General features: G+C 44.1%; 1 protein-coding gene across 2 annotated transcripts in view; it reads left to right on the top strand.

Moving 5' to 3' along the window:
* Positions 1–12,606, top strand: part of USP7 (ubiquitin specific peptidase 7) — a gene marked incomplete in the record, with an annotated part of 508,930 nt that overhangs the window by 280,670 nt on the left and 215,654 nt on the right. For both annotated transcript variants that reach the window (XM_077448850.1, XM_077448849.1), the window contains 1 exon segment: positions 1,383–1,527. In XM_077448850.1, coding sequence (XP_077304976.1) covers positions 1,383–1,527 — 145 coding nt within the window.

The following is a 12,606-nucleotide window of genomic DNA, read 5'->3' as shown; positions in this document are numbered from 1 at the left end:
TGAATGGCCAATAAGGCTTACATCCGTTGCATTCTTTACCACATTCTAAAAAGCAATCCACATTTCAGAGGGTGGTAGAGCAGGAGCTGCCAGGCATTCCTGGGGCCTCCCCTGCTTTTTTTTTTCTTTCTTTTTTTAATATACAGGATTTTCAATGTAAATACTGCTTTTGCAGCTCGGCTTTGTTTAAGTGTAGTGGCATGTGTAATCCAAGACCTTGATCGGCTGCGTGTTATCTTTTTGGTGGGTGATTAGAATTGGTAAAACCATAGATCAGCCTTTTTTAATGCTACCCATGTAAACAAAGTGTTGGTTACTAGATCTACAGGTTCGGTTTACTTTTTCCACCAATGACCTTGAATGTTTAAAGCTGAATTCTAGACAACTAGTAATCTCTAGAAGAACAGATCTGCAGCATCTTACTCTTGTATTATGCCCGTGTCAGTGGAATCAAACTAGAAGTAAGAATTATCATTAATCATATTGTCATACACAGGTCACAGCATATCTTTAATTGTATGTAATTTTAGTAGTAATGTGTGCAGTGTGTTACAGATCGATTTGATCTGTATCAATGTTTCCATAGAGGATTATCATCACCTGGTAATCTAAATTATCCTCAGTCCCCCAACTGGCCAGGGATTCATCTCCTATGCTCCTACTTGGGTTGTGACGTTAGTGGTGGAGGTATTGGTTATAAGATCTGCCCATTTCATCTGCTGGCTGACATTGCTTCTCCAAATTGTAGGGCAGTAACAGCCGCATTTTCAAGCTTCCTGTCATTACCCACACTACTGTCCTCAAACATGCACTGGGCAAGTACAAAATAATGTAAACTCTAGTTCTTTGCTATGCAATTGTGTCTGATGTGACCTAGTGATGTCACAATTGCCTGCCCTTACTGACATGTTTGACATTTTGTGAGGCACCATGGGTAGATATCTGAACAGTGAAGTTTTGTTATGGGGAAGTGTTTATATTTTAAAATTAAAACCTGGTGATAGGTTATGAATAATTCACTGTGAATATATATATATATATTTTTTTGGCTTCTTGAGGCTAGCTTTGCTGTGTTTTCAAAAATGATCCGAACACCTAAAATGTCTAGAAAAAGGTGGCCAAAACTGTACCCATTCATTTAGTGTAGTAATTGTTTTTGTAGTAATCGATGGAGAAAGCCATACATTTTACACTGCTTCATTTGGAAAATGTTTGTATTAACTAATAGGTGTCATATTCTGATAACTGTTGTAATTTGTTTACTGCTACGGCATGGTTTCTGAGCAGTTATCCATTACTTTGATTATGGTTTATCATTGTAAATGCTTTTACCTTCTTCTTTTTTTTTTTTTTTTCTCTTTTTTTTTTTGTCTTCTCTCCAGTGGTGTAAATTTGATGATGATGTAGTTTCAAGATGTACAAAGGAAGAGGCTATTGAGCATAATTATGGAGGCCATGATGATGACTTGTCTGTACGGCACTGTACAAATGCGTACATGCTGGTTTACATCAGGGAATCCAAGCTTAGTAAGTATTCCGTTTAATGCCTAAAAAGGGCACGCATATACATATAAATATTGAATGAATGAAATACTTGTATAGCGCACAATGCGAACTGAATCGCCTCTAGGCGCTATTTGAACATGCCATCATATACTTATACTGTTTTTGCCATTAGTGGGTGCAAAGTATGTTAGTTTTGTTCACATCCTGTACTATTGCTTACTACAAAATCTTCACTGGAATTTGTTGATAGGATTGCCTATAGTCTGCAAATATTGAAGGCACCCTTGTATATTAGTGTAATTGCCCAAAATTAAAAATTACATTAACACTGTAACATAATTTATTACCTGGTGATCAAGCCAGTAAGTTTTTTCAATGGGGGCGTCATTTAAAATACTTTTTCTTGACTATACATAAACTTATGAAAACTAATTTTATTCTTATCTCAAGCATAAGTTAGTGACTTTTAAAAATATTTTTGTTCCATTACATATTTGTTTTACATGATCTTGTACATCACATATCCTCTGCTGCAGGGGTCCTCAAACTTTTTAAAATGGGGCGAGTTCACTGTCCCTCAGACCGTTAGAGGGCCGGACTATAGTAAAAGAAAAAAAAAATTCTTATGCACACTGCACTTATCTTATTTTGAATTGAAAAACCAAAATGGGAACAAATACAATATTTAAAAGGAAGAACAAGTAAAGTTAAATCAACAAACTTACCAGTATTTCAATGGGAACTATGTGCCTGCTTTTGGTTAATGAGATGATCAGTGCCCACCTCACTATCAGTGCAAGCCCCCCCCCCTCACAGCCTTACTGTGCGCAAACAATGTCTCACCAGTCAGTGCGTATGCACAGCGGCCATCTCCTGCTGCTGTGTCACGGCTCACTTTGAAAAGTTTGGGCGCGCTGTGATAAAAGTCCCGCCCTCCTCCTAGACCAGCTCGGGTGACTATCACACGAGCTGGTCTAGGAGGAGGGCGGGAGTTTTATCACTGCGCGCCAGAACTTTTAACAGTGAGCTCCGTGACGCAGCAGTCTCCTGCTGTATTAAAACCGGGCCGCCCGAGGCCTGGCCTGTTGGGAATCCGGCCCTGGGTAGGGTGGGCCGGATAAACATCGGCAGTCTGTAGTTTGAGGATCCCTGCTCTACTACATTGTTCTTAATCTAAATTAGGTCTGGTATAACTTAAAACATTGGGTCAACCCTCATCAGCCTGGTTGATGGAGTAGCTGCTCAACACATTTCCTATTCCAAAAGACTTCTTCAAAAGCAGTGCATAATATAATATATCTTTTGTGTGTGTATATTAGGGTTGCACCGATACAACTTTTTAAACTGAGTACGAGTACCAATACCCATCGCAAAGGTAGGTGCTGGTGTGGGGGAGGGGGTGGTGTTAGAGTTGGGAGGGGTGGGGAGTAGAGGGGTAAGTGAGGGCAGGATAGTTGGGGTGGAATAGGGATTGTGGGTTGGGAAAGTTGAGAAGAATAAGGCTGTGATCGCTGAGGGGAGAGGATGGGGATTGGGAGACATGGGGGTAGAGGTGACAGCTGGTGGGGGAAGGAGGCATTAACACAGGGTGGGCACAGTACTTGGAGGGGGGGGGGGGTTGTAGTAGGGTGCAGTACAGGTCATTAAGTACAGACCAGTCTGTACACTGACACCGTACTGTACATTATTTACAGACTGGTGTGTGTGTGTATAACACGTAGCAGTGGTCATCAACCCTATCCTCAGGGCCCACTAACATTCCAGGTTTTATGTTTTGCCTTGGGGAGATGCAGACTAGAATACTGAAAACACTGAGCAGCAAAGTATATCACCTGTGTATTTCAGTTATCTTGCAAACCTGGCCTGTTAGTGGGCCCTGAGGACAGGGTTGATGACCACTGATATATAGTACGGTGTTAGGGTACAGACTGGTCTGTACATGCTACACTAACCTGTTTGCAGGACTTGCTCCCCTTAATACTCTGTTCTGCTTCCAGGGATGCTTCCACAGCTGCCTCACACTATAGAATACACACGTGCTGATGCTTTTCAGCCCTTTGCCTTTGGCGACCCACCCACTGTCATTGAATAGCAGCCAGCTATCCAGCCTAGTAACCAGCTCTCTGTACAGGAGGGGAGGAGTCATGACATCACCCACCCTCTTGTTTAGAGGCAGGAGAGGATTGCGGCGGTGCTGCATAATGAAAAAAAACAGGTGTGTCAGTGTGGGCAGCTGTCAGACTGTTTCCACTGTGCTGAGGATTTTCCCACCCCTAGTGCCATAAGGTGTGCACTGATGGGAGGTGGTATACTGCCCCCAGCGGCTGACGCCACTTCTGGTATCGGAGCATTTTTGTAATGTGATATATATTTACACACACCCCTTCATTTTTTTTTTGTAATGTGTGATGTATGCGTGTGTGTATGTATATGTGTGTGTGTGTGTATATATATGTATATGTATATATATATATATATATATATATATATATATATATATATATATATATATATATATATTATACCTTAATTTTAAGAGGGAAGTTTCAGGAAAAAAACTAAGTGGAATATCCCAACTGCAGCCTGCATAGGTGTGAACCAGGCCTTAGAGAGTGCTCCTAATCTCAGCTCGTTGCCTATAATAGGACACCTGGGAGGCAGAAATCTTGCTGATTTGCTAGGGGATCAAATACTTTTTTCACTCATTAAAATGGCAATCAATTCATGACTTTTTAAATGCTTTTTTTCTGGCTATTTCTCAAGGTTAACATAAAACTACCAATAAAATGATTGACTGTTAATTTTTTTTGTCCTTGGGCAAATGTACAAAATTAGCAGGGAATCAGATCTTTTTTTTTTTCCCCTAACAGTAATCTACTCTCATTCTGAGACTTTCTTGTCACAAAATGCTAGGTCTAATTGGAGGCACAAGGTTTTTTGAATCTTGGGTAATGCGTGCAAATTTCCAGTAAATGTAGGTATTATACCTTGTACAAGTGCATCATCTGTGATTAATATTGAAATTTCAACTAGAATGGATGACCGATTTAACTCGCTCGTTCTCTCTCTGCCGCTCTCTAAAATAAGAAATAAGCACATCACCATTTTCAAGGTATAGCTATTACTAACCTTGTCAGTAACAACCCATGCAATCCATACAAAGAAACCAAAACAAATATTTTCAAAAATTAAAGAAGTCCAGCCTTAGCTTTTTAGGCTAGGCTTTTCTTCCTGTTTTCAGCGGAGAGCGGTCTAAAATCCGCTCTCATGTCACTGCCATCAGTCAAGGCAGCGTGTCATCCTGACTTCCCAAGTCTTGATCCTCCAGTGAGCCGCTCAGATGGTCGCTTCCTGCCCCTCCACAGTTCATCGCTCCAATAAGCGTGGAAGATCAGAGCCGGAGAGATACTGACAGGCAGCATCTCTCCGCTCGGGGAGGTGAGAAACCAACCCATCAGCAGTGCTTGGCTCGGTTCTCAGTGCAGACACTCTGGGGGACAGCTGCAGCACTGGTCTGATGCTCCATCCACCGAGGTAAGTATGATTATAAAAATCTCTTTGGAAATGGAAACCGAGGTGCCACTCTAAGTGCAGTATTAGGAGTGCTTTAATAAAAAACTTAAAATCTGGTACGCACAAAAGTGCACTAGCAATAGGCGTGTAAACGAGAAACGGGCAAGCATCCATGGAGTGGATTCATTTTGTGAACTGGAGGATGGTGGTATTCAGTAGAGCAGGTTGGAACATAAACTGCTGACACTTCCGGTCGGTGGAACACACACCGACAACCAGGGGATGACATCACTTCTGGGTGCTGGAGCGGCTGGACGAATAGGCGGCGCGTTTGCGGAGGGCCTTTTCCTAGCCATATAACTCCGGCCCAATCACTGCCCACGTTAGGCCGGAGGATGGAGCGTAGCTGCGCAAACGCATCACCTATTCATCCATCCGCTCCAGCACCCAGAAGTGATGTAATTTCCCTGGTTGTTGGCCTGTGTTCCACCAAACGGAAGTGGCAGCAGTGCATGTTCCAGTCTGCTCTACTGAATACCACCATCCTCGAATTCACAGAATGAATCCACTCCATGGATGCTTGGCAGTTTCTTGTTTACACGCCTATTGCTATTGTGGTTTTGTGAGGACCAAATTTGACATTTTTATTAAAGCATTCATTTAATACTGCACTTAGTGGCGCCTGTTTCCATTTCCAGTGTTCCTAGAAGATTGCTTTGCTGCTTCTTGGTTTTCAAACGGGGCTGCCATCTACAGTTGCTGTTTTTGAACTACATGATATGGGCTTTCATAAGCTAGGACTTGTTTTCTTGTCATTATTCCTCTTGTGACTGTTTATATGCCATTTTAATTCCCCCCCCCCCCCCTCCTTTATTCCCATCCCCCCATCCTCCTCCTTCCTCCTTGTTTATGAGCAATCTGGTGAAATATACAGTGTAAGCCCACGTACACACGGTCGGAGATTTTGCCAACCAAATCCGTCGGATTTTGCCCGTCGAATTTAGTCCGATGGATTGTGCCCGAAACTGTTGCATACACACGGTCGGGCCAAGTTGGCGAAAAATCCAATCTTTCAGAACGTGATGACGTAATTTCGTTACGATGGGACTACATTCAGGCTAGTAGCCAATAGCTTTGATGTAGGAATTTGATCTGAGCATGCGTGGCACTTGGTCCGATGAAAATGCTCTACACATGATCAGATTAGGTCCGTCCGGCCCAGTTGGCCGGGAAATTTTTCCAACATGTTGGAAAATTGGGTCGGACAGAGATTCGGACGGAATCAGTCCGATGCATACCACACACAGTCGGATTATCTGACGACACGGTCCGATAAGACTCATTCCGACAGATTCTCCGACCGTGTGTACAAGGGCTTAGTTAGTGCTCACCCTACCCACCTTGTATGTTTTGTTGTAAAATCGCTATCTCTTTTAAGTTGTGTAATAAAATGGCGTAAGAAAGGGAAAATGTATTGCACATGCTAAGGGCCGGTTCACACTGCAGGCGAGGCGAGGCGACTCCGACTTGCCTCGCCGCGACCTGCAGCGGCCTCGGTGGCGACTTGCAAATGACTTCTGTATAGGTCGCCCGAAAGTAGTACAGGAACCTTTTTTCTGAGTCGGAGCGACTCGAGTCGCCCCTCTCAGAACGGTTCCATTGTACAGAACGGGGGCGACTTGCGGGAGCGAGTCGTGTCGCCTCGCATCGCCCGCTGTGTGAACCGGCCCTAACTGAAATGTATTTAATACTTCAACTAGTCCTTTGTTGGTAATGACAGCTTCAAGACGCTTCCTTTTTGGATATTCTAGTTGTGTGCATTGCTCAGTTGTGATTTTGGCCCATTCTTCCACACAGTCTTTAAATCTTTAAGGTTTCATGGGTCTCTTTGATTAACTCTGATCTTTTAGTTCTTTCCATAGATTTTCTTTTGGATTCAAATCAAATGATTGGCTTGGTCATTCTAGCAGTGTTTTATTTTCTTTTGTTTGAAACCATTTGAGTTTCCTTGGCTTTGTGTTTCGGATCATTAGCTTGTTGAAATGTTCACCCTTGTTTTATCTTCATCCTGGTAGATGGGAGCAGATTTTTATAAAAAAATGTTGTGGTACAATTTTCCATTCATCCTTCAGTGATATGAAGTTTGGCATTGGCATATGCTGTAAAAATGCACCACACCATGATGTTCCCACCTCCAAACTTCACTGTTGATATATGGTGTTTTTGGCATGGTGATCAGTGCCATTTGACCTCCAAACATGGTGTGTATTAAGGCATCCAAAGAGTTTGGTCTCATCTGACCAGACTATCTTCTCCCAGTATTTCTTAGGCTTGTCTAAATGTTGTGCAGCAAACTTTAAACAAGCTTTAACATGCTTTTTCTTCAGTTAGAGTTGTCTGGTGAGTGTGCATACAGGCCATGGCGGTTGAGTTGTTTTCTTTGAAGCAGTTGTACCTGCTAATTCCAGGTCATTCTGGACAACTCTTCTGATTCTTTTCACTCCTCTGTCAGAAATCTTGAGGAGCACCTGGTCGTGGTCGGTTTATGGTGAAATTGTTCTTTCCGCTTCCAGATTATGGCCCGAACAGTGTTAACTAAAATATTCAGACGTGTAGAAATCCTTCTGTAACCAATGCCATCAGAATGTTGCAAGAATAAGGTTACAAAGGTCTTGAGAGTGATCTTTGCTTTTACCCATCATGAGATGTTTCTTGTGTGATGCCTTGGTAATGAGACACATTTTTATAGGCCATCAGTGGAGACTGAACCAGCTGATATTAATTTACACTGACAAGGGTCAGGATTGTTTTATAATTACTGATTTCATCTGGTGTCTTGGCTTTCCATGCCTTTTTGCACCTCTTTCTCAGTGTGTTCAATACTTTTTCCCTGTGTCATTCCATTTTATTGCACATATCTTGCTTTCTGAACTCTTGTTTTGGTTTCTTTGTATGTATGGTTTGCCTAGGCTATTACCGATGTGGTGGAAATTTCCCTAGAAATATGGTGACATGTGCAATACTTTTTACCCACTGTGTGTATGTGTGTGTGTGTGTATATATATATATATATATATATATATATATATATATATATATATATATATATATATATATATATAATATAATATATTTATTTTACATACAGCATCTCACAAAAGTTGAATACACCCCTTTTTTGATTTAAAGAAAATAAATAAAATTGTTTGAGCATGAAAGTCATTACAGAATGATACATATTAAATATTCGGTGCAACAAGCACCAACAATCAAATGAGTATACAATGTTTGTCTTGACGTACAAGTCTTTACCGTCTCTGTATCTACTTAGCAGTTATACTAAAATAGGTGTGCTCGAGGCTCCACTGACCTGGGCAAGAAGATTTGTTTAAGGCTAGCGTTACGGTACTACTTTGTCAGAGCAGTGACCCTATTCTGTACAAGTGTAGGAGTTTTCAATCCACCTATCCCATATCCTCTGAAACTTGCCTGGGCATCCACGGTGGGAATAGAGGACTTTCTTATATGGTAGTGTGAGATTCACCGCCCTTTTCTACTGCTGAATCGTGGGAGACACGGGTCTAAGCCAAAGTTGAGCTATCTGCATCCTGGCTGTAAAGAGGGTTTCCTGCAAGAATGTTGAGATATTTCTCTTTGGGTATGGGAAGAAGACCTAGAAGGCATTGGCATAGTGTCAGAGGGGATCCCATATTATCATTGAGGAATTATTTTTTTTTCTTTCAAAAATTTTTTTATTTTGTATTTATATAAGTAGAAAAGCATTTTACAATGTAACGTTGAACAGAACGAACTTAAGAAACAAGTTGGTTACAGAAATGGAGAAGGTGGGCCACAAGGCCAAAGGCTTGGTGATACATCATGCAATTTGCACAAAGGTTATACCTGAGTGGTGGCATGAGGACAATGCTTGAACAGATGATTCAGAACTCAACATGCCCTTAGGGCTATCTAGCAGACAGTACAGCAAAGCTGAGAGGTAGAGGGGAGCACGAAGATAGGTCAGCCACGAGGAAAGTCGCACCCCCCACCGCTCCCGACAGGGGAAGCAGCGGGAGACCCCCCAGCCACCCCTAAAGGGATCTTGCTGTGGCCGGGGGGCTCCCCCCGATCCCCCCTGTGGACAACCCAGACCTCCACCCCAGCAAGTGAAGTGGGATGCAGAGATGTTCCAGCACGCCCACGGGACCGGGATGGAGGGGTGCCTTGCATCCGCCTCCCCACTCAAGGCACAGTAGCGAGGCGCATGTGTAGACCCCAGCACCAGTAAACAGAAGAGGTGGAGACCAGGTGAGCGCGCTCCCCCGCTCCCACCCAGCAGGTGTTTGGAGCAATCTGACAGACAGGATAGGCCGGGACTAACGGATAATAGTGATAGTAGGAGAGTGGGATACTCGGAAAGGGAGAGAAGGAGAGGTGGAGAAAGAGGGGAAAGGTATGGTGGGGGGGGGGGGGTGAAGTGTGGGACACTGTTCATCCTCAATTTCCCCGAGGTCCGCCTCCCATTTCCCTTTCAGCTGATACGCATGGGCCGTAGCCCTAGGGGTTAGTAGGTGAGTGTATAGAAGGGAGATCAGTTTCTTGGAGTCATTACCAAGCACTAGGTCTTCTAGGGTTGTAGATTCAAATATAGGCGTAGAGCTCCTGAACTGGGTCTTGAGAGCATGACGGATCTGCAAATAGCGAAAATGTGTGGTTGGGAAGGTCGAATTCCTCTTTGAGGGACTGAAACGTATTGATAGTACGTTCTGTGAAGAGTTGAGCTAGGTATATGATCCTCTTAGCTATCCATATTTTATGATCTGGGATGTTCGACAACTCTGGCAGATGAGGGTTCTCCCATAGGGGTGGATGCGCATGTAGGGGAGGGGATCCAGTGATGGTCTGTGCCGTATGCCAAATTCTACTATGGTGCGCTAACATAGACCGCCTGTCACCTTGTTGCGCGAGACCCCGATGTTTTCAGAAGATTATTTGAGAGGGGTGAGCCACAACATCCGTGGCCACCAGGCACACTAATGTGGAGTATCTGAGTTTATCATGCTTGTTAAGGTAGTAGAAATGGGACAGTTGGGAAGCAAAGTAGTATAATGCCAAATTAGGTAGGGCAGTGAATGGGGCACTTCAGGGTCCGCCAGGCCAATTTATGCCTGGAGGAGCCCCATATTAATGTATTTAGGATAGATTCCATGTTGTTAAACATGTGGGCCGGGACATGAAGTGAGACATGCCACAAGAGATATAGGAGTTTGGGAAGAAGGATAATTTTTGCTAGGTTGAGCCGGCCCATGACCCCAAGAGGGAGTCTGGAGCAGACCTGGGTTCTGCACTTTAAAAGTTCAAATGTAAAATTAGCCCAATTTTTTTTTATATTGTGAAAGATAATGGTACGCCGAGTAAATTGATACCCAACATGTCACGCTTCAAAATTGCGCCCGCTCGTGGAATGGCGTCAAACTTTTAGCCTCAAAAATCTCCATAAGCGACATTTAAAAAATTCTACAGGTTGCATTGTTTGCGTTACAGAGGAGGTCTAGGGCTAGAATCATTGCTCTCGCTCTACCGATCGTGGCGATACCTCACGTGTGGTTTGACCACCGTTTTTATATGCGGGCGCTACTCGCGTATGCGCTTGCTTCTGTGCGCAAGCTCGTCGCGACGGAGTGTTTTTAAAAAAACTTATTTTTTTCTTTATTTTAATTGATTTTATTTATTTTTACACAGTTTAAAAAAAAAAAGGATCACTTTTATTCCTATTACAAGGAATGCAAACAAACATCCCTTGTAATAGAAAAAACATGACAGGTCCGCTTAAATATGAGATCTGGGGTCAAAAAGTCCTCAGATCTCATATTTGGGCTAAAATGCAACAAAAGAAAAAATGACATTTAAAAAAAATATACCTTTAAGAGGTATGGGCTACCCAGCTAACGAAAGGACCCGATCGCCTCCGCCGCTACCGACGGATCCGGTAAGCGGCGGAAGGTGCGGGAGGGGGGTGGCACCTCTCCCACTGCCGATAGCTGTGATCTCGCGGCGAATCCGCCACGGAGACCACCGTTATCGTACAGCCGACCGGCGCCTGAAGAGATGGATATCTCGGTTGTGGCAGCAGCTGCTGCCGTTACCGAGATATCCCTCTTCAAAAATAGGAACGTACATCGTCGTGCGCTGGTCGGCAAGTGGTTAATCTGCAGTCCAGATAAAGCCCCAAAGCGCTGAATTAGTGGTAAAACTGCTGTCAGGGAGGGGCCGGCGTCTTCCAGGTAGGGCAGCATGTCATCAGCATAAAGCCTGATCACTTCAGTCACCTGGCCCAAGTGGAGGCCACGAGTATGTGGGTGTGCCCTAATGGCAATGGCCAGGGGCTCCACGGCCAATGCATAAAGCATGGGCGAGATGAGGCAACCCTGGCGGTTACCTGGATACGGGCGGTTGGGGCTTGGTAAAGGAGCTGGAGCCACATAAAAACCTGGGGCCAAACCCAAATCTGCGTGAGCACTCCCCCCCCCAGATAGCCCCACTCCACTGAGTCAAACACCTTAGCAGCGTCAAGGCTGACTACTACCCTTGTGACGATGTTATCGTGGAGGTTCATGAATAACCTTCTAAGGTTGAATGCCGTATTCTTATTTGGCATGAAGCCCGTTTGGTCGGGGTGGATGAGGTTTAGTATTTAATTTTAAGGGCAAGAATATTAGCCAGGATTTTAACGTCCAGTTGCAGTAGGGAGATAGGCGGTACGATTCGGGGCATAGAGGGTCCTTGCTGGGCTTCGGGATAACTATCAGGGTCTCACTCATATTACGTGGGAGTGTGTTAGTATCATATATGTGGGAATATAGTGCATGTAGTTTAGGGAGAAGGGTTTCTTGAAAATTGGTGTAGAATTCTAGGGAGAGACCATCAGAACCTGGGGCTTTGGATGGTGACAGGCATGCCATGGCCTCTGAAATACACTCCTCTGTGATGGGGCATCGAGGACCTCTACCTGGGGGCCCGTAAGGGTGGGCAAGTCTATATTCTGTAAGAGGGCATTCAATTCACATGAAGGGCGATTGACTTTAGCAGTATATAGATTGGCATAGAAGTGTCTGAACTCCTGGGCCACTTCTACCGGATCTGTTAGGGTGGCCCCAGTATATGATACAAGCTGGACCACCACTGGGGGGGCTGCGATCTAAATGGGCGGCCATATATGCCAGGAGTTTCCCTTCCTTCTCCCCATGTTCATAGGTTTTCTGCTTGCTAAAAAAGATTCCCCTCCTGGCCCTCTCAAAGTGTAGGTGATCTGTAAGCCTTGATTGCAAGCGTAACTTGGCGGATTTTGAGGCTGTGAGATTCGCCAGGAACACCTGCTCCGAGTCCTCAGCTTGTTGTAGAACCAGCTTTGAGGAGGCCTTATGCCTATTTATACGGTTTGTCAAGATCATTTGGCCATGTACTTTGAAGGCCTCCCAAACCATACCAAATGAGTGAACCCACTCTCGTTGGATGGCCTCCAAATCAGTGAGAACTGTGAACCAGAATGAGTTCAGTTTCCATAAGTGGGATGGTGGGACAGAGGGT

Source organism: Lithobates pipiens, unplaced genomic scaffold (genome assembly GCF_037356315.1).
Source record: "Lithobates pipiens isolate NorthernLeopardFrog02 unplaced genomic scaffold, aLitPip1_a1.2 Scaffold_22, whole genome shotgun sequence".
Taxonomy (NCBI): Eukaryota; Metazoa; Chordata; class Amphibia; order Anura; family Ranidae; genus Lithobates; species Lithobates pipiens.
The sequence above is the reverse complement of the archived record's forward strand: the minus strand, read 5'-3'. Positions and strand labels throughout refer to the sequence as shown.